We start from the raw sequence: 19,771 nt of genomic DNA on the forward strand, positions 1-19,771 counted from the left end.
ATGAATCTGAAAAGCTTGTCAAACATTATTAATGTCAGAGGTCTACACTTACTTTTCAGTTAAAATTCACAAAATAAATCCATGGGAAAATTTAAATATGGTACATCAGAGCTTGATAGAAGATGCTGTGGTCAGCACTGGTGTCAGGACAATGGAGGCATGGCTCAGATTCAGTGAGGCAGGAAGTAAAGTCAATGACAAAGAGAGAAGCTCAAAGCTAGGAGTGGGTTTGAGGGTTTGAGGCAAAGTGAATTCACACATGGTCCTCACTAATAGATAGAAGAGTCTGTGGTTCTCTTTGGAAGATTACTTGCCTTGGCTTGAGTTTATCTCCATCCTCTCTCTACCCCCAAGTCACCTGGGAAAATCTATACCAATCCTACAAACCACCATTTATCAGAAGGACATTTGTATAGAAAGCATATATATTCTCTTACAGGCATCCAACTTATGTTTAAAGAGTACCTACTCAATAATGAAAGAGCATGGATTTTTTGGTATCAGGCTTGAGTGAACTTAGGAAAATTACTTAAACCTCATTAGGTCTCAGTTTCTTCTGTCCTACTAAAAAATTATGCATTTTCCACCGTATTCAGCCCATCCACATGCACACTCTCCCAGTATGTGCAGACTAGTGCTTCTCATACTTCAATGTGTATGTGAGTCACCTGGGGGATCTTACTAAAATGAAGGCCCTGATTCAGTAGGTCTGGAGTAACTTTGCATTTCTAATAGGTTCCCATGTGCTGTCCATGTTGCTGCAGTTCCTTGGACCACACTTTGAGTAGCAGAAATCTCTCTGCATTGATAATAAGAGTATGAGCAGAGAAAATGAGTCTCTATCCCTTATAGGAACTGCAGGTCCACAATGTCCCCTAGCCTTGTCTAGGATCCCTCACAGGGCTGATGGAAGTGCGGTGAGCAGCTCAGCAGAGTCTGCAGCCCTCATATGGTCGGATATCCTCCTGCAGTGTCAATGCTGGTGTGGTCAGGTCTGCTGGCCCTCCTGGCCCTGTCTCCTGCATTCTCCTAATTCATGTCCTAGTGAGGCATAGCACCTTAGTCCTTATAAGGTACCTCACATATTTATAGAGGAACTTCTGTTTCCAGTCTCCCCTCCCCTGTACAGACTGTGTCCTGAATTAGGTCCAGGCATTGTGGAATAAAGAGTTCCCTGCTGACTTGCCTTAAGTCACCAGCACTGGGCAGTGACAGTCTAAATCAACTTTTAGACGCCGAAAAAACTGGGCCAAAAAATGTTAGTCAGACTCTTCCGTGAGCATTTATTACAGTCAACTACAGCATACATAAATGCTTTAACATATTCAAAAATGCCTGAGTTATTAAAATGTAAATAATATAACAACAAATGGCAAGATGTTAGCAAAATCTTGCCTATAGTTTTATTGAGCACTTACTATGTTCTAGGTTCTTTATAGTCATTATCTGTAATCCTAATAGAAACACTGTAATCTGTATTTCCTTTTTGTGCCAATGGAAACATTGGAACTCAGATTAAATGACTTTCCCAGGTTGCATAGCTCCTGTGTAGCAGAGCTTGGATCCACCTACCTCTGTCTGATGTGACAACCTGTTAAACTACTTCTGCTTCTCCAGGTTTAAACAATCTCTCTTTTCATTAGACAAACACTTCCTTAAGTACATGTCTTGTTTTACCTTTACCATTTACTTTCTCATTCGTAATATTTGTGGATTTTATTAATCAGGTTCACCTTGATTTGAGACAATGTGATCATCACACTGGAAAATATCAGTGAGGGGCCTCCTCAAAATATTTAGTTGAGTTTAATCTTACACAAACTGTTAGTCCTCAGGGTCCAGAATGGGTGGGAAATAGATTTTTTCTACCAGGCTGTAAGGTAGTATCAGTCTATGAAAGGTATGAGTAATGTAACAGAAACACAGGCAGTTGTTTGCTCTTCCAATGCAGGGCTGACCAAATATTTTTGTTTATACAGAACCACTCTTTACAAACCTTGGTGTGTTGTTTTTATTGTGAGCAATTGAATTGGGATTAGCCCCTGGGACAGGAACCACAGCAGCAGGACCTACAGGAACCTGACCAAAATCATCAGAGCAGCAATACTCCAATGAGCAAGGAGTGACACAGATAGTGGACCTCTAAGATAGTTCCTATGAACTGGGAGCACCTTCCAAGTCTATTCACAAGTGATCTTTAAAGTTTTAAAAGAACAACTTTGAGTAAATTATAACAATAATGGGCAAAGGTTGGGACAGGCTTACTGTTGGCCTGCCATCCACATGTTCCCTGTAGGTCTCAAAAAGTCATGGGATCCTTGTTGCCAAACCATCACCAGAACTTGTCTACCAACAAGGAAATAATTACCTCCCCCATTCTGCATGCTCTCTACTTTTCTTTTTTGGGGTCATGCTCAAGTTCTCCTTCGATGGAAGAAGATGGAGAAAATGCAGATGACTTCTACATTCTGAATTCTATAACAGGATGCTAAATGCTTGTAAAGGATAGTGTTATTTTTCCTTAAGGAGTGATTGCAGAGATGCATAGCCTTCAGTACACATTCATCATAGCTTTGATGTTTTTTCTTTGTTTGCCAAACACATAAATATTTTCAGAGAGGGTTGCTTCATACTTTATAAATAGCAATGTTCTAAATATCTACCAAGAAGAACTTTATTTTCTTTCAGTGATTTATTTTCATATAGTTCTAAAAGAAATGTATGGCATACTAAAGCAGTAGACATGCTGTAGGAATACAAAGTGCCTCACTACATGGTGTTAAGTATTTAAAAGGCAATAAAGATGACCAACAGCAATTCATGGATAGCAAATTAACAGAAAAGAAGAAAGCAATCTTGCAACAGGCAGGTAAAAAAAAAAAATTCAAGGCTTTAGTGGAGCAAATAGCCAGTATACTGTTTATTAATATAAAATGAGAGTGACAAAGTTGACCTCTTAAGAAATCATCAATGCTAATATGGGTCAATGTTGAACCACAATGTCACTCATGTGAAACCTTCATAAGATTTTATCTTTTTTATATCATGAATCTACAATTACATGAAGAGCATTATGTTTACTAGACTCCCTCCATCACCAAGTCCCCCCCACATACCCCATTACAGTCACTGCCCATCAGCGTAGTAAGATGCTATAGAATCACTACTTGTCTTCTCTGATTCATAAGATTTTATATCAATGATACCATAATAAAAAAAAAAGGAAAAAAGAAATCATCCATGCACAGAGAGTTTCTTCTTGGATTGAATCCAGATTATTGGTGTGGGAAAGGACCCATCAGCATGTCTCTGGATTGGTGGTCCTTGAATTGGCAACTGGATCTCGGGGGAGGAGAATTTGGGCTATGAAAACAGCACGGCTCTGAGTGCCTCAAAGCTGCTTAAAGTGGAGCATGTCACACAGCTTCTCTGGGTCTGCAATTCCTCATTAAAAACTGGAGAATAAAATGCGAATACATGTGATAATAATTTAAATATGTAACTACATGGGTATTAGTTGTGATAGATACTGTTGCTATTCTGACCTGAAGTAGTGGCCCTCAGGAAAGGCTTTAGTTCAAACTTCTCCCTGCTGAAGTTGGAGGTTAGAATCTTTATGCTCCTCCCGCTAAAGCTCTGCCCATCATGGCCTATATATGCGACTCTGCTTTTCTGCTGATTGTTTCACTAACCTGGGAACAGTCTGATGGTTTCTACTAAGTTCTTCCAATAGTTCAGAGGACACAGGGGATGTTGAAACTAATAAAAGTATCAACAGTCCTAGGACAAAGGTTGAAAACAATGTAAAAATTTTAAATTCATGACAGTCAGGGATACAAAAACATCACTTATTCCACAGTGTCTAACTCATGAAATCTTCATTTCCTTTGAGAGCAAAACAAGAATTCTGCTAATTCATGATAAACAGTCACTTTTGAATGCAGACTCAATTTCAGATCATCCCTTGCCTCCCCTGTTGGGGTGATCCCAGTTTCTAAGAGTTGTACACATTTTCTTGATCATGGCAGGAGTGTCTGGTCCCCATTCTTGGTCCTCTGGGGCCCGCACTTTAGGAATGCTAGCCCCCTGGGGTGGAACTTCCCTCACACCAGTACCCATGTCAGGGTTCTGTGCAAGTCCTTTATCTGGACCCAGATTGCATGGCTGCAGGCTCCTTTCTGTCATTTCTGCATGCCTTTTGATGGGAGGGACCACTGCTACCAAAACCTTTTGGGTGATTTCTACATCATGGTGGAGGTAAGTGTAGGATGACTCTACTTCCTCTTTTGGGGGCATTGCCAGTTTTTGCCTGTTGCTTCTATGTAATTATTATTCATAGTACTCTCTTCACTCCCAAATGTCCCAGGTGTTGCACAATCCATTCTATAGTTACCTCGGTATGCAGGACTCAGGGAGGCCCGTCAGGTCCACGTGGCCAAATTCCTCCCTCGGTCATTGCTTCTCTCCCACTCTGATGCCTCCTTGGATACAGGGTAAGTAGGGTCTCATGGCATCTGAACCATAATCAAGTCCACTCCAATCCTCTCATACTGCCTCAGGTTTCTTTTTGGGCTGAGGGAAGGGAGAGGAGCAAAATAATACTCATGTAATCAAATATCTTTCCTCACTTCATGACTATGTTCTCATCTTTCTCTCTTACTATTTAAACAGAAGTTTCTAGAAATAGAGCAAGACAAAACCTTTCTTTTTTAGGTTCCTGGACCTGGCATTGCCCTTCAAGAACCTATGATGGTGAAGGGAAAAGTTACAGTGGTTAGGATGCTAAGGATGTATGCAAAAGGTGGTACCTCAAAATGTGGTGCCAAAGGAGAGGGACTAAGGGTAGGTAAAAGGACATACATTAAAGGGAGAAAATAATCCAAGACAGCAGGAAAAAAAGTCATGAAACCATGTGTAAACCATGTACCCTAATTAATTAGACAATAACAAAGAGAAGAGCAGTAAAAAAGATGTTCCCTTCTGGCTGTTGGGATCAGAGGAGGCTTTATGACAGCCTGGAATTTTGGTGGGAAAATTGGGAAATGGGTAGGTAGAAGTAATTACCAATAGTGAGAAAGGGAAAGGAGTGATTAAAAATATGGCAGCATGAAATAGTGGGCAATTCAGGGGAAAAGTTTGCCAACAGTTGCAAACTGAAAAAGTAGCTGGAGACAGATAGTGATTGGCCTCTGAAATCAGTTTAGGGAGTTGCAACATTATCCTCTGATAAAAGGGAAGCATTGAAGTATTTTCACCAGGGAGAGATATAATCAGAGCAGGATTCTCTCCTTTCTTGTCCCATTTATTTGTTTTTCTGTTTTAGAGAAATTTATCTGCCAGGGATGTAGCCTGGATAAAACTTTGAAATGATTACAGAGGGAAAGACCAAATAAGGATTTTAAATCAGTTTAGTGCTCAATGAGGTAAAGGAAAATATGCTTGCAGTGAATGAAAAGATAAGAAATTTTATTTGAGGAATAGCAAGTATAGAAAATAACCAAATGAAAATTCTGGAACTGAATCACACATTATCTGAAAGTATAAAGTTACTGGATGCACTTAGGAGAAGAGAAATGACAAAGTGAGCTTGAAGAGAGATAAATAAAATTATCCAATCCAAAGAAGAGAGAAAAAAGAATGAAAAAGAAAAAATGAACAGATCTCCAAGGACATGAAAAACACTATCGAAAGATCTGGCGTATGTTATTCCTGTACCAGAGGAGAGGAGCCTCTGTAAAAACGATGACCAAAACTTACCCAAATTTGGCGAAAGAAACTTACAGATTCAAGAAGTTCATCAAACCGGACTATAGGAAATGATAATGGATGATACATGGATCTTCAGGAAGAAAGCAAGAGCATCAAAAATGAGGAATGTGTGAGTAAATACAGAAAAACCCCATTATAACACTCCCTGACATCAGCAAATTTGATCCTCCTTCATCTTCCCAGTTTCAGCAAGTGGCTCTGGCCAAAATCTTTCCAATCATTCTCAACCCCTCTCATCCTTTTACACTGCTTTCCTGGTTACAAGGAAATTCTGTCCTTTCCACCTTCAAAATATGTGCACAGTCTTACTACTTTTAATTACCTGCACTGCTCACCTGGTCTGATCTGCCATCATCTTTCTTCTAGAGCATTGCAGCAGCCTTCAAATCGCCCTGCTTTCTGCTTCCCTTCACCCCCTACAATCTGTTTTAGCATGGTAGCCCAAGCAATCCTTTTAATACATAAATACGTTCATATCAGTCCTCTGTCACTGCCTTCTAAAAGCTCCCCATCTCAGAGCTGTTGGTGGATGGATCATTAATATATCATTTTTAAGTGACAAATCATTGTGATTTTACAAAAATATCTGAGAAGACATTTAAAGAACTGAATCATTTTACTATAAAAAAAGCCTTCCACTTCCATTAACTTGTTTATATGAACAAAGTTTCTCAGAATACTTATCTTTTAAATCGAAAAAAAATGGGGGAATAGAATTTATGTCAAATCTTATCTCATTCTACCAATAATAATATTACTGCTCTATTACATGACCTAATTCAGAAAAAAAATATCCCAGCCCCATCCATGTCATGAAGAGATACATTTTCAATCAAATTTTTTTTATTTTAAGCAATGATTTTTCAAGACTTAGAACATCTAATTTTAATAAATTACATCCAGTAATATCTGTTATGATAACTCAATCCCTAAGACATCATATAATGCTTAGAATCTTATGGATATAGAAAATAAAAATTTATCATTTTATACATATTTATATTTTGTTGCAGAGAATTATTTGATAGGTACATCTATAAAATATTTTCAAGCAAACAAATATTTTTTATCAGGATAGAATTCTGGATGAGAAATGGTCTGGAAAAACAAGTTCATGGAGGAAAAGGAAGAATGTAAAATTTCCACTGCCAACGAAGATCATGTTCATGAATATTTTAAATGGATGATGATAGATATCAAATAGCTACAGGAATTTAAATTCCACTGGATACATTTAAGATAGTGATGTGACAATTTTATTTTTAAAACACTATAACACAATATTCTGGACATAGCATCCTTTGCAACCATTTAAATTTATGTTGTATATTTAAAAATGTTTAAGTTGATACTTAGTTTTTCAAATTTTTAAAAGGGAAATGTAAGGAGAAAGTTTGAACTCTAATGAGGGGAGTGAGTATTAATAGGTATTAAATGTTAATATATGCCAGACACTGTTCTCAGTATTTCATGCATATTTTGTTAGACATTTATAATAAGGGCATGAATAACCCTGGTTACCACTGCTGCACAATAATTAATGCCCAAACTTAATGGTGGTAATAAAGCCATCATTTTATTTATCCCACAATTTTGTGGGATAGCAATTTGGGAAGGGCTTGGGTGGGCTGTTCTCACTTGGGGTGTCCCATGCAGTTGCATGAGGTGTTGGCTGGGACTGTAGTCATCTGAAGGGTAAACTGCACCTGGTCACCCATGCTGGCTTGCTCACAGAGTTGTGGTTTATGTCGGCTGTTGTCTGGGAACTTAGCTGGTGCTACTGGTCAGAGCACATGAATGAGAATTTTCATTATGGCAATTTCAAGAGGGTGAGAAGAATTCTTTACATGGCATCTGGTTTCCCCCAGAATGATCATCCCAAGAGTGGTGGGTGAGAGCCACATGGCCTCTCTGACATAGCATCACTTCCAACGTATTTTATTCATCAAAGCAATTGGAAGCCCACCCAGAGTCAGGGGGAAGGAAATAGATCCCATCTGTCAATGAAAGGAGTGTCAAAGAATTTGAGGGCCATCTTTTAAAATTTTTTTGTTTTTCTTATTAATTTAAAATTTTGCTACTTCTGTAATTATATCCATTTTTGTTTCTATTATTATTTAGAGGTACATTTTTTCCTGAATTAAGTTGTTTTCTTAATTCATTCTGCCTGAGGTTTGTCTCCTTTTTGTTATTTTGTTTTGTTTGTGCCCATGGAGTTCCATTCTCTTCCTTCCTTGACTGCCGAGGACAACAGCTTTAGCCTGTCCAGCCTGCTCAAGATCATCCCTTCCTGATTTAGCCCTGCTAATTTTTTAAATTTCTTTTTTTCATACTTCAAAAACGTCTATGTATTCCTTTTCCTCAGTTTATAATTACTTGAGAAAAGCCTTTTTGGAGAAGGACTGGGACATCACTATGGTGTACACTTGCTATTGTACTGCAGCGTCCTTCCTCAAGGAACCTGGCCCTTGTTTTTTGAATTAGCATGCGTCTTCCTTAGCCCAGAACTATAAGGTTCAGCTTTTTTCATTCTCCTTAAATACTGTATAGTGCTACAGAGCTTAGCTCACTGTTGGGAACTTTCTTGTAGATTCTCAGAAATTATAATGAATAAATAAAAGAATGAACCAAATTTATATATACATATATAGGTTTTTTTATTTAATTAAAAATAGAACTACCATGTGATCTACTTTTGGGAATATATTGAAAGAAAATGAAATACATGCACCCCCATGTTCACTGCAACATTGTTTATAATACCCAAGATGTGGGAACAACTAAGTGTCTATCAGTGGCTGACTGTATAAAGATCTGCTGGTATACATATATAATGGAATGTTATTCGGCCATGAAAAAGAATGAATACCATATTTTAAAATTGCCACAAGAAGATAATTATCCCTATTTTTAAGATGAGGAAACTAAACCATAGTGGTGTTAAATAATTTGCCTAAGATCACTGAGCAGCTAAGTGATGGAGTTAGGGTTTAAACCCAAGCAGTCTGACTCCAGGGCAGAGTTCTGAAACTCAGCAGCACTGCCTCCTGAGAAAAGCAAGCCAAGGGGAGTGTGAAGATCCCCTTCCTCAGTTTCATTGCAGAGAACCCTACTGATCTATCCCCAACGATATCAAATTGAGGACGCTGTCCTCAGAGTCTACACTTTGGGAAGTCTGTTGCTAAGGATACCATGTTGCCAGAGCTCTTCCATGACTCAAGGGTTGGAGGGGCAGAGAGAGGAGTTGGAGAGGCTGTGGCTCCTGGTGCTAAAACTTCCTAAGCCCCCATTGAGTCAGGAGGGACAAACCCTGGTACTTGGCAGCTGCTGCCTCCTTGCTCTTTGATAAACATTTGAGGTGGCGCATTGCTTGGTGGTCATGGTTCTAATCCTAGACTACTCTGTTTATTAATATTAAATAATTTTTACTTGAATACTGGAGGATCCGTGTGATGTAATGTGCTGTCCCCTTTTTCTCAGCTTTAACTAACAGCTATAGGAATCCTCAAAGGCATCTATTAACTTTACAGAAGAGCTAATGCTTTAACAAGAGCCTCCTTCCTCCTTTCTCTCCTGCCATTCAAAGGCTGTAAGGCTTCTGGATTCCTCTATGATTTCTAATTTATGGTCATGCATGGACAGAGAAATTCCCAAACTTTCTTGAGTTCTTTACATGCAGCTGATACTGAGACAAGGATAGAGAAAGGACTGAGGTTGATTGGTGCTTAACGGGTCACCAAACACCTTTGCATAGACACCTAGGTGGGCACTGACATCATTTGCCTTGAACTAGGATAGAGGTCAGATTGACAGGCATGTGTGTGTCATTCCCATGTGTTTTAACGACAAGGGCTAGTAACTGAAATTTACTTCCATCTTCAGAACTAGTGTTCATGTTCCCGGGACACATACACCCAACATCCACATCCGTGCACACACAGGCTCTTACCACTTCGCTTCAACCTACTAGTTTTGTCACTCCAACTTCACTCTCAGTCTCCTCAGTTTGAAGATGATTCTCTTGTTTACCATCATTCAGAAGAGAGGGTCAATTACTGAATCAGTTATGGTGGGCTTACCATCCTTCCATTAGGAAAAGAAGAATTTTTGGTATGTATTATGTGGGTCACTGATACTCAAAAAGCCTCTCTTTCCAAAAGGATTATGAAATAAGTTAAAAATATTATATTCAGGCTTACACAAAATGTATAACCCTACCCTTGCATTGATATTGTTAAATTTGTTAGAGGAAATTCACATTAAAACTTTCAAAACTCTAAAGGGACTCTAATTAAGAATGGCTAATGAACCTCTGGATGTCTTTTTTAAAATAACTGCAATATGGCAATCAAATACAATTTACCAAATCTTAATGATCTAAGGCAGAGGTCCAAACTTTGAAGAACAAAGAGCACTGCAAAACGTCAGCATTACAAAATTATTGGGAGTTGATTTGAAAATTTCCATGTTCCAAGATATCACAGACGGTGTGGCCTCTTTAGCTCTTCCTCAGGAAGGTTAGAGATACCCTTACATGCCCAGCCACCGACCCAGCTCAGTTACAGCTTGGCGGCAGGATAAGGTTAAAGGGAAGCGGGAGGACAGGGGAGGAAGGAGGCAGACGCAGGAAAATCAATTCAAATTCCTTTGATGACAGTGACTTAAGAGTCTTTTCTGATAGACGGATCTGAGCCTCCAGGATGCTGGCAGCCCGGACTGGGGCAGTGGGGAGTCAGGCCTCGGAGGAGAACACCAAGTTAAGGAAACAACCTGGGCTGTCCCTAGGGGGCAAAGACAAATCTCCCAAGAAAGCCTCGGAAAATGGGAAAGGCAGCAGCCTCAGCCCCTCGGGGCAAACCCAGCTCAGGGCGCGGCAACTGGCTCTGGTGCGCGAGGCGGAGATGAACTGGTACCTGAAGCTCTACGACCTGTCCAGCGAGCACACCACCGCCTGCACCAGCGGCATGCCTCACAGGTAAGCCTCCCGTCCCGGCGCCGGCTTTCCCGCACGCCACGGGAAGTGCTCTCCAGAGCGGAAGCTTCGATTCCTTTTCCCGTGCTGCCGGAGGTCTTAACAGCTCCAATTGCTTTACAGATCACTGACACTTCAGGAAGTGTGACAAAACAGCAGGACCTTGGTGAAGCTAGCAAAGAAGGCTCCCTGGGTTGTTACTGAGAAAACACCCTTGCAGGCAGGCAGTAGACACTCAGGAACTGGTAGGAACAAGAGCCTGGTGTAAGATTTGTCTTAAGGAAAAATCAGAGGCTTTCGAAAATTTTGGGAAAATGCCCTTTTCCAAAACAACAAAACAGACTGCCATCTTTCCTCACTTCCTTCACCTCGACAACTTGGGGATAGGGGAGGGAAATGTGTGTGTCAGTTGGAGAAGTGCGCAGTTGAGCAGTGTGAACTTGCTGGATGAGAGCTTCGTCTGGCGATGGGGGTGCAGAGAACACACTGGCCACCAACACGGGGCTTTGATCCCCATGTCCAAGAGAGACAACATGAGGCGGAAAAGGTACTTTTAAAAAAAAAGATGTTTATGTAAGACAAATCTCAATAGATTTTCTTTCTGTTCTTTTCTCAGCCTCAGCTTCAGATAATGCAGAGATAATTTCACAAATCTCAATGTTACAAGGCAAAATGTACTGAACAAAAGTGTCTGGAGTCCTGAGATTTAAGAATGTTTAACCCCTGTAATTACTACAAAAGTCTCTTAGGAGTTAAAGATAATTTTACAAGGAAAAGTACTGCAAAAATAAACCTATTTTCTTAAACAGTAATAAAAATTTGTGAGAAATGAAAAATGGTTCCAATGAAGTGGTCAAAGTATGGAAAGCTCCTTTTGCAGAGACTCTGTGGTGTTATAGAGATTCTGGAACATATTCTATTTATCAAAGCATGCCGGTGTGCTCTAAGCTACCCGCATTATTACATTTCTAATTCCAAAAATGCTATAGGAAAACTTGTTTAGCGATTAACTGACGCCTACAGACTAAAGACTATAGACTTCAAAATGCCTCAACTTCCTTTTTTTCCCTTTCCATGGCAGGAATAAAATAAATATTTCAAAACCTAAACCACCTTTTAAAAATCAACATTTAAAAAGTAGACCAAGATAAAGTTTCTAGAAATGTTCTATGAAATACATTTACTATTTGTGACCAGAGTAAGTGTCTGCAGTGGTTATGCCAACATTTGGGGGCACAGGCAGGAAGGACTCAAGGAGAGTACTGTCAGTCAAAGAAAGCTTGGATGAGCTGTCAGCGATGGACATGTATCTCCTATCTACAAACCGTAAAGCTATCCTTAAAGAACTTCTGGAAAAAGTTCCATGGCAAAGGAGAGACTTGATAACGGTTTCTTTCCACAGCACATTCTTTTGCCTACTCAAGGTCAGAAACTTTCCTCAAAGAAGTCTTAGGATCATAAAATTCCTGCTCTATTAGCTCATACTGAAATAACATTTATCAGTTCATAGGGGAACACTAATTAAGGTAACCAGGTTTAGCCAGCAACTTTTGGGAAAACACAAATCTCCACTCTTTTCTGCTTTACTCAAACAATAACAACTTGCCCTGTGATCAGAAGAGGTGATTCAGAATTAATGGTTTCCATGGTAATCTGTGGGGGAATGTGATTGATCATTGATTCACAATAGCCTTGTGTGTCCCTTGCTCAGTATGTTTAAGAACAGAGAAAGTCATGTCCAACTTACATTATCAAAAATTAAAAATGTCTCTTCCCCCTTCATTTTTGAGAGAAATTTTTTAAATTAAGGTATTAGTGATACACACACTTTTGGAGGTTTCACATGAAAAACAGTGTGGTTACTACATTCACCCGTATTATCAAGTCCCCCCCATACCCCACTGCAGTCACTGTCCATCAGTGTACTAAGATGCTGTAGAATCAATACTTGTCTTCTCTGTGTTGCACAGCCCTCCCTGTGACCCACCCCCCACATTATACATGCTAATCGTAATGCTCCCTTTTTTTCCCCCCAATTTCTAACTGGGTTGTTTTTATTTTTATTTTTATTTATTATTATTTTTAATATATATATTTTGTTATCATTCATCTACAATTACATGAAGAACATTATGTTTACTAGGCTTCCCCTTCACCAAGTCCTCCCACAAACCCCATTACAGTCACTGTCCATCAGCATAGTAAGATGTTGTAGAATCACTACTTGTCTTCTCTGTGTTGCACAACCCTCCCCATGCCCCCCCACGTGCTAATTATACATGCTAATCGTAATACCCCTTTCTTTTTTCTGCGCCCTTATCCCTCCCTTCCTACCCATCCTCCCCAGTCCCTTTCCCTTTGGTAACTATTAGTCCATTCTTGGGATCTGTGATTCTGCTGCTGTTTTGTTCCTTCAGTTTTTCTTTGTTCTTAAACTCCACATATGAGTGAAATCATTTGGTACTTGTCTTTCTCCACCTGGCTTATTTCACTGAGCATAATACCCTCTAGCTCCATCCATGTTGTTGCAAATGGTAGGATTTGTTTTCTTCTTATGGCTAAATAATATTCCATTATGTATATGTACCACATCTTCTTTATCCATTCATCTACTGATGGACACTTAGGTTGTTTCCATCTCTTGGCTATTGCAAATAGTGCTGTGATCAACATAGGGGTGCATCTGTCTTTTTCAAACTGGGCTGCTGCATTCTTAGGGTAAATTCCTAGAAGTGGAATTCCTGGGCCAAACGGTATTTCCATTTTGAGCATTTTGAGGAACCTCCATACTGCTTTCCACAATGGTTGAATTAATTTACATTCCCACCAGCAGTGTAGGAGGGTTCCCCTTTCTCCACAACCTCGCCAACATTTGTTGTTGTTTGTCTTTTGGATGGTGGCTATCCTTATTGGTGTGAGGTGATATCTCATTGTGGTTTTAGTTTGCATTTCTCTGATGATTAGCGATGTGGAACATCTTTTCATGTGCGTGTTGGCCATCTGAATTTCTTTAGAGAACTGTCTGTTCAGCTCCTCTGCCCATTTTTTTAATTGGATTATTTGCTTTTTGTTTGTTGAGGTGCATGAGCTCTTTATATATTTTGGATGTCAACCCTTTATTGGATCTGTCATTTATGAATATATTCTCCCATACTGTAGGGTACCTTTTTGTTCTATTGATGGTGTCCTTTGCTGTACAGAAGCTTTTCAGCTTGATGTAGTCCCACTTGTTCATTTTTGCTTTTGTTTCCCTTGCCCGGGGAGATATGTTCATGAAGAAGTTGCTCATGTTCATGTCCAAGAGATTTTTGCCTATGTTTTTTTCTAAGAGTTTTATGGTTTCATGTATTACATTCAGGTGTTTGATCCATTTGCAGTTTACTTTTGTGTATGGGGTTAGACAATGATCCAGTTTCATTCTTCTACATGTAGCTGTCCAGTTTTGCCAGCACCATCTGTTGAAGAGACTGTCATTTCCCCATTGTATGTCCATGGCTCCTTTTTCAAATATTAATTGACCATATATATGTTTGGGTTAGTGTCTGGAGTCTCTAATCTGTTCCACTGGTCTGTGGCTCTGTTCTTGTGTCAGTACCAAATTGTCTTGATTACTTACTATGGCTTTGTAGTAGAGCTTGAAGTTGGGGAGTGACATCCCTGCCACTTTATACTTCTTTCTCAGGATTGCTTTGGCTATTCAGGGTCTTTGGTGTTTCCATATGAATTTTTGAACTATTTGTTCCAGTTCGTTGAAGAATGTTATTGGTAATTTGATAGGGATTGCATCAAATCTGTATATTGCTTTGGGCAGGATGGCCATTTTGACAATATTAATTCTTCCTAGCCAAGAACATGGGATGAGTTTCCATTTGTTAGTGACCTCTTTAATTTCTCTTAAGAGTGTCTTATAGTTTTCAGGGCATAGGTCTTTCACTTCTTTGGTTAGGTTTATTCCTAGGTATTTTATTCTTTTTGATGCAATTGTGAATGGAATTGTTTTCCTGATTTATCTTTCTATTGGCTCATTGTTAGTGTATAGGAAAGCCACAGATTTCTGTGTGTTAATTTTGTATCCTGCAACTTTGCTGAATTCCGATATTAGTTCTAGTAGTTTTGGAGTGGAGTCTTTAGGGTTTTTAATGTACAATACCATGTCATCTGCAAATAGTGACAGTTTGACTTCTTCTTTACCAATCTGGATTCCTTGTATTTCTTTGTTTTGTCTAATTGCCATGGCTAGGACCTCCAGTACTATGTTAAATAACAGTGGGGAGAGTGGGCATCCCTGTCTTGTTCTTGATCTCAGAGGAAAAGCTTTCAGCTTCTCACTGTTCAGTATGATGTTGGCTGTGGGGTTTATCATATATGGTCTTTATTATGTTGAGGTACTTGCCCTCTATACCCATTTTGTTGAGAGTTTTTATCATGAATGGATGTTGAATTTTGTCGAATGCTTTTTTAGCATCTATGGAGATGATCATGTGGTTTTTGTCCGTCTTTTTGTTTATGTGGTGGATGATGTTGAAGGATTTTCGAATGTTGTACCATCCTTGCATCCCTGGGATGAATCCTACTTGGTCATGGTGTATGATCCTTTTAATGTATTTTTGAATTTGGTTTGCTAATATTTTGTTGAGTATTTTTGTATCTATATTCATCAGGGATATTGGTCTGTAGTTTTCTTTTTTGGTGGGGTCTTTGCCTGGTTTTGGTATTAGGGTGTTGTTGTCTTCATAGAATGAGTTTGGGAGTATTTCCTCCTCTTCTATATTTTGGAAAACTTTAAGGAGAATGGGTATTATGTCTTCTCTGTATGTCTGATAAAATTCCAAGGTAAATCCATCTGGTCCGGGTTTTTTTTTTCTTGGGTAGTTTTTTGATTACCAATTCAATTTCTTTGCTGGTAATTGGTTTGTTTAGATTTTCTGTTTCTTCCTTGGTCAGTCTTGGAAGGTTGTATTTTTCTAGGAAGTTGTCCATTTCTTCTAGGTTTTCCAGCTTGTTAGCATATAGGTTTTCATAGTATTCTCTAATAATTCTTTGTATTTTTGTGGGGTCCGTCGTGATTTTTTCTTTCTCGTTTCTAATTCTGCTGATGTGTGTTGATTCTCTTTTTCTCTTAATAAGTCTGGCTAGAAGCTTATCTATTTTGTTTATTTTCTCGAAGAACCAGCTCTTGGTTTCATTGATTTTTCTATTGTTTTATTCTTCTCAATTTTATTTATTTCTTCTCTGATCTTTATTATGTCCCTCCTTCTGCTGACTTTAGGCCTCATTCGTTCTTCTTTTTCCAATTTCGATAATTGTGACGTTAGACTATTCATTTGGGATTGTTCTTCCTTCTTTAAATATTCCTGGATTGCTATATACTTTCCTTTCACTATTCCCACAGAATTTGGGTCTTTGTGTTGTTGTTGTCATTTGTTTCCATGTATTGATTGATCTCTATTTTAATTTGGTTGTTGATCCATTTATTATTGAGAAGCATGTTGTTAAGCCTCCATGTGTTTGTGAGACTTTTTGCTATCTTTGTACAATTTATTTCTAGTTTTATACCTTTGTGGTCTGAAAAGTTGGTTGGTAGGATTTCAATCTTTTGGAATTTTCTGAGGCTCCTTTTGTGGCCTAGTATGTGGTCTATTCTGGAAAATGTTCCATGTGCACTTGAGAAGAATGTGTATCTTGTTGCTTTTGGATGTAGAGTTCTATAGATGTCTATTAGGTCCATCTGTTCTAGTGTGTTGTTCAGTGCCTCTGTGTCCTTACTTATTTTCTGTCTGGTGGATCTATCCTTTGAAGTGAGTGGTGTGTTGAAGTCTCCCAAAATGAATGCATTGCATTGTATTTCCTCCTTTAATTCTGTTAGTATTTGTTTCACATATGCTGTTGCTCCTGTATTGGGTGCATATATATTTATAATGGTTATATCCTCTTGTTGGACTGACCCTTTTATCATTATGTAATGTCCTTCTTTATCTCTTGTTACTTTCTTTGTTTTGAAGTCTATTTTGTCTGATACTAGTACTGCAACTCCTGGTTTTTTCTCCCTGTTGTTTGCATGAAATATCTTTTTCCATCCCTTGACTTCTAGTCTGTGCATGTCTTTGGGTTTGAGGTGAGTCTCTTGTAAGCAGCATATAAATGGGTCTTGCTTTTTTATCCATTCTATTACTCTGTGTCTTTTGATTGGTGCATTCAGTCCATTTACATTTAGGGTGATTATTAAAACATATCTACTGATTGCCATTGCAGGCTTTAGATTCGTAGTTAACAAAGGGTCAAGGTTAGCTTCTTTACTATCTTACTGTCTAACTTAACTCACTTATTGAGCTATTATAAACACTGTTTGATGATTCTTTATTTCTCTCCCTTCTTATTCCTCCTCCATTCTTCATATATTGGGTGTTTTGTTCTGTGCTCTTTTGTGTTTCCTTTGACTGCTTTTGTGGGTAGTTTATTTTATTTTTTGCCTTTAGTTAGTATTTGGTTGGTCTGCTTTCTTTGTCGTGATTTTGTTTTCTCTGATGACATCTATTTAGCCTTAAGAGTGCTCCCATCTAGAGCAGTCCCTCTAAAATACCCTGTAGAGGTGGTTTGTGGGAGGCAAATTCCCTCAACTTTTGCTTATCTGGGAATTGTTTAATCCCTCCTTCATATTTAAGTGATAATCATACTGAATATAGTATTCTTGGTTCAAGGCCCTTCTGTTTCATTGCATTAAAGATATCATGCTATTCTCTTCTGGCCTGTAAGGTTTCTGTTGAGAAGTCTGATGATAGCCTGATGGGTTTTCCTTTGTAGGTGACCTTTTTTCTCTCTCTGGCTGCCTTTAATACTCTATCCTTGTCCTTGATCTTTGCCATTTTAATTATTATGTGTCTTGGTGTTGTCTTCTTTGGGTCTCTTCTGTTGGGAGTTCTGTGTGTTTCTGTGGTCTGAGTGACTATTTCCTCCCCCCGTTTGGGGAAGTTTTCAGCAATTATTTCTTCAAATACACCTTCTATCCTTTTTCTCTCTTTTCTTCTTCTGGTACTCCTATAATGCAGATATTGCTCTGTTTGGATTGGTCACACACAGTTCTCTTAATATTCTTTCATTCCTGGAGATCCTTTTTTCTCTCTCTGCGTCAGCTTCTCTGAGTTCTTGTTCTCTGATTTCTTCCTTTCCTTTTTAATACCCCAATTTTGGAGTTCCCCACCTCAGCTGGGTCCTTGGGATCACTGGAACAATAACAATGACTGGTGGTGTAATTCCTTCAACTTTTAATGTAAGAAATAGAACATGCAATTCCCCAAGCCACCTGCTTTTCTTTCATTTAGATATGGTGCCTGTAAAGAAGTTGCCGAAAGGTTTTCCGGACTTCCCATTGTCCTTTCTTCCAATAGCATGGCCCAAGAGTGACATCTCCATTAGAGACCTATACGTGGAAGATAACTAATGACTAATATAAAATATGAACAAATGTATCCATCTGTGAATCCTTACTTACAGGACAGAATATGAAAGGCACTGAAGAGTCCTTAAAGACATCACACAGTCACTATGGGCAAGAATTCTCAGGGTCTCTGGTTAAAGGCCACCTAAGTTCAATTTTCTTTCTGAGGAGATGGAATGAAAATATCTTATAGCACATTAATTCTAGTTCACGAGGAATTTGAGTGTTGTCTTTGCTTGGATTCAATAATAACCTATTTTTTAAACAAAGGGTATTATTAAATGATTGGATAAAACTACTGGAGATAGAGGGGGTCCAGTAGTCTTGGTATATATAAGAAATAAAATTTCAAGAGGCAGGACTGAAAATACACATTAGTCTTGTGGTAAGTGGTTCTGACCCCCTTTTTGGGGCCTGTTTATACAGGACTATGTATGAAACAACCTAATGTAATCTGCTTCATACTGATTGATGGGCCATTTCATAGAGTTGTCTCATTACTGTGTATGCTGATTTGTTTTATATGACAGCTCATTCCTCTGCATAGCAACAGAGGGTGGTGCAGGGCCAGAGGCCTGCAGTTAGAGGCAAACGTTTGGTTTTAATTCCTGTGTAGCTGTGGATACAACTACTTAAGATTTATTTGTTTTTAAATAAGACTTTCTTTCAGGTTAAAAAAGTAGCCTCTGAACTTGGTAGAAAAATTTGAAAACAGAAATCTACAAAAAAAAAAAGGTAATCACTGTTAATAGTTTGGTGTGCTTTCCCCCCCCTCTGCAGTTGGACTCTTACTATATATTCTGTTTTCTACCTTTTATTCACCAATATTATACCAGTCTATTTTATTATCTTAAAAGCCACTGAAATGTTGCTTTCCAAGGACTACATCTTATCACCGATTTATTGCTTAGTCATTCTTATTTTATTTTGTTTACTATTTATCACTACTATAACTAATAATATTAGAACAAGCATCTTTGTATCAGCTTTAAAAATCATATCTAGTTATTCTCTTAGGCTCTGTTTCTAGAAGTGGAATTAATGGGTGAATATTTTATTTATATATGTATATATAAGTTATATATACATATGTACACAGACATTTATTTTTAATGTATATTGTACAGTTGCTTTCTGGAAATATTTTTTCAGTGTACCTTCCCACTTGCAATACTTAAGAATGCCTATCTCATGGCTTATTTTATACTACATAGTGTTTATATGGAATCCATAGCACTGAGTTTTATAGTTAAACAAATAGCTGGGTAAGTGAATTAATTTTTCTGAGTTTCCATTTCTTCAACTGCAAAAGATGACTAATAGCATTATAAACAACTTGTAAAAATCAAATGTGGTAATGGAGAAGCAATTTGAAAAGAGTATATATTTTGTTTTCAAACTCTCTGAAATAAGAGTTCAGATGTGTTTCCAAATTGTGCATGGTATATTTAAGTCTTATGGGGTGACTTATTTTAAGGATGGGGTGACTCTTAAAATATCTGGCAAAAATGTGCCCTTCGCCCAGCACCTGACAGCTGAGGATCTTGTTATGTTCAGTTAGTATTTATGATGAACCATTATGTATTCTTTTTATT

The 19,771-nt window shown here is 38.4% G+C and overlaps 1 protein-coding gene across 1 annotated transcript in view; it reads left to right on the forward strand.

The window, feature by feature from the left end:
- Window positions 1–10,457: 10,457 nt before the first annotated feature.
- Window positions 10,458–19,771, forward strand: part of KCNAB1 (potassium voltage-gated channel subfamily A regulatory beta subunit 1) — a 384,525-nt gene continuing 375,211 nt past the window's right edge. Inside the window, exon 1 of the mRNA XM_057499443.1 lies at window positions 10,458–10,744. Within this exon, the coding sequence (XP_057355426.1) occupies window positions 10,470–10,744 (275 nt within the window). The 5' untranslated portion in view covers window positions 10,458–10,469. The remainder of the gene's footprint in view (window positions 10,745–19,771) is intronic.

Source organism: Manis pentadactyla, chromosome 1 (assembly GCF_030020395.1).
Source record: "Manis pentadactyla isolate mManPen7 chromosome 1, mManPen7.hap1, whole genome shotgun sequence".
Taxonomy (NCBI): domain Eukaryota; kingdom Metazoa; phylum Chordata; class Mammalia; order Pholidota; family Manidae; genus Manis; species Manis pentadactyla.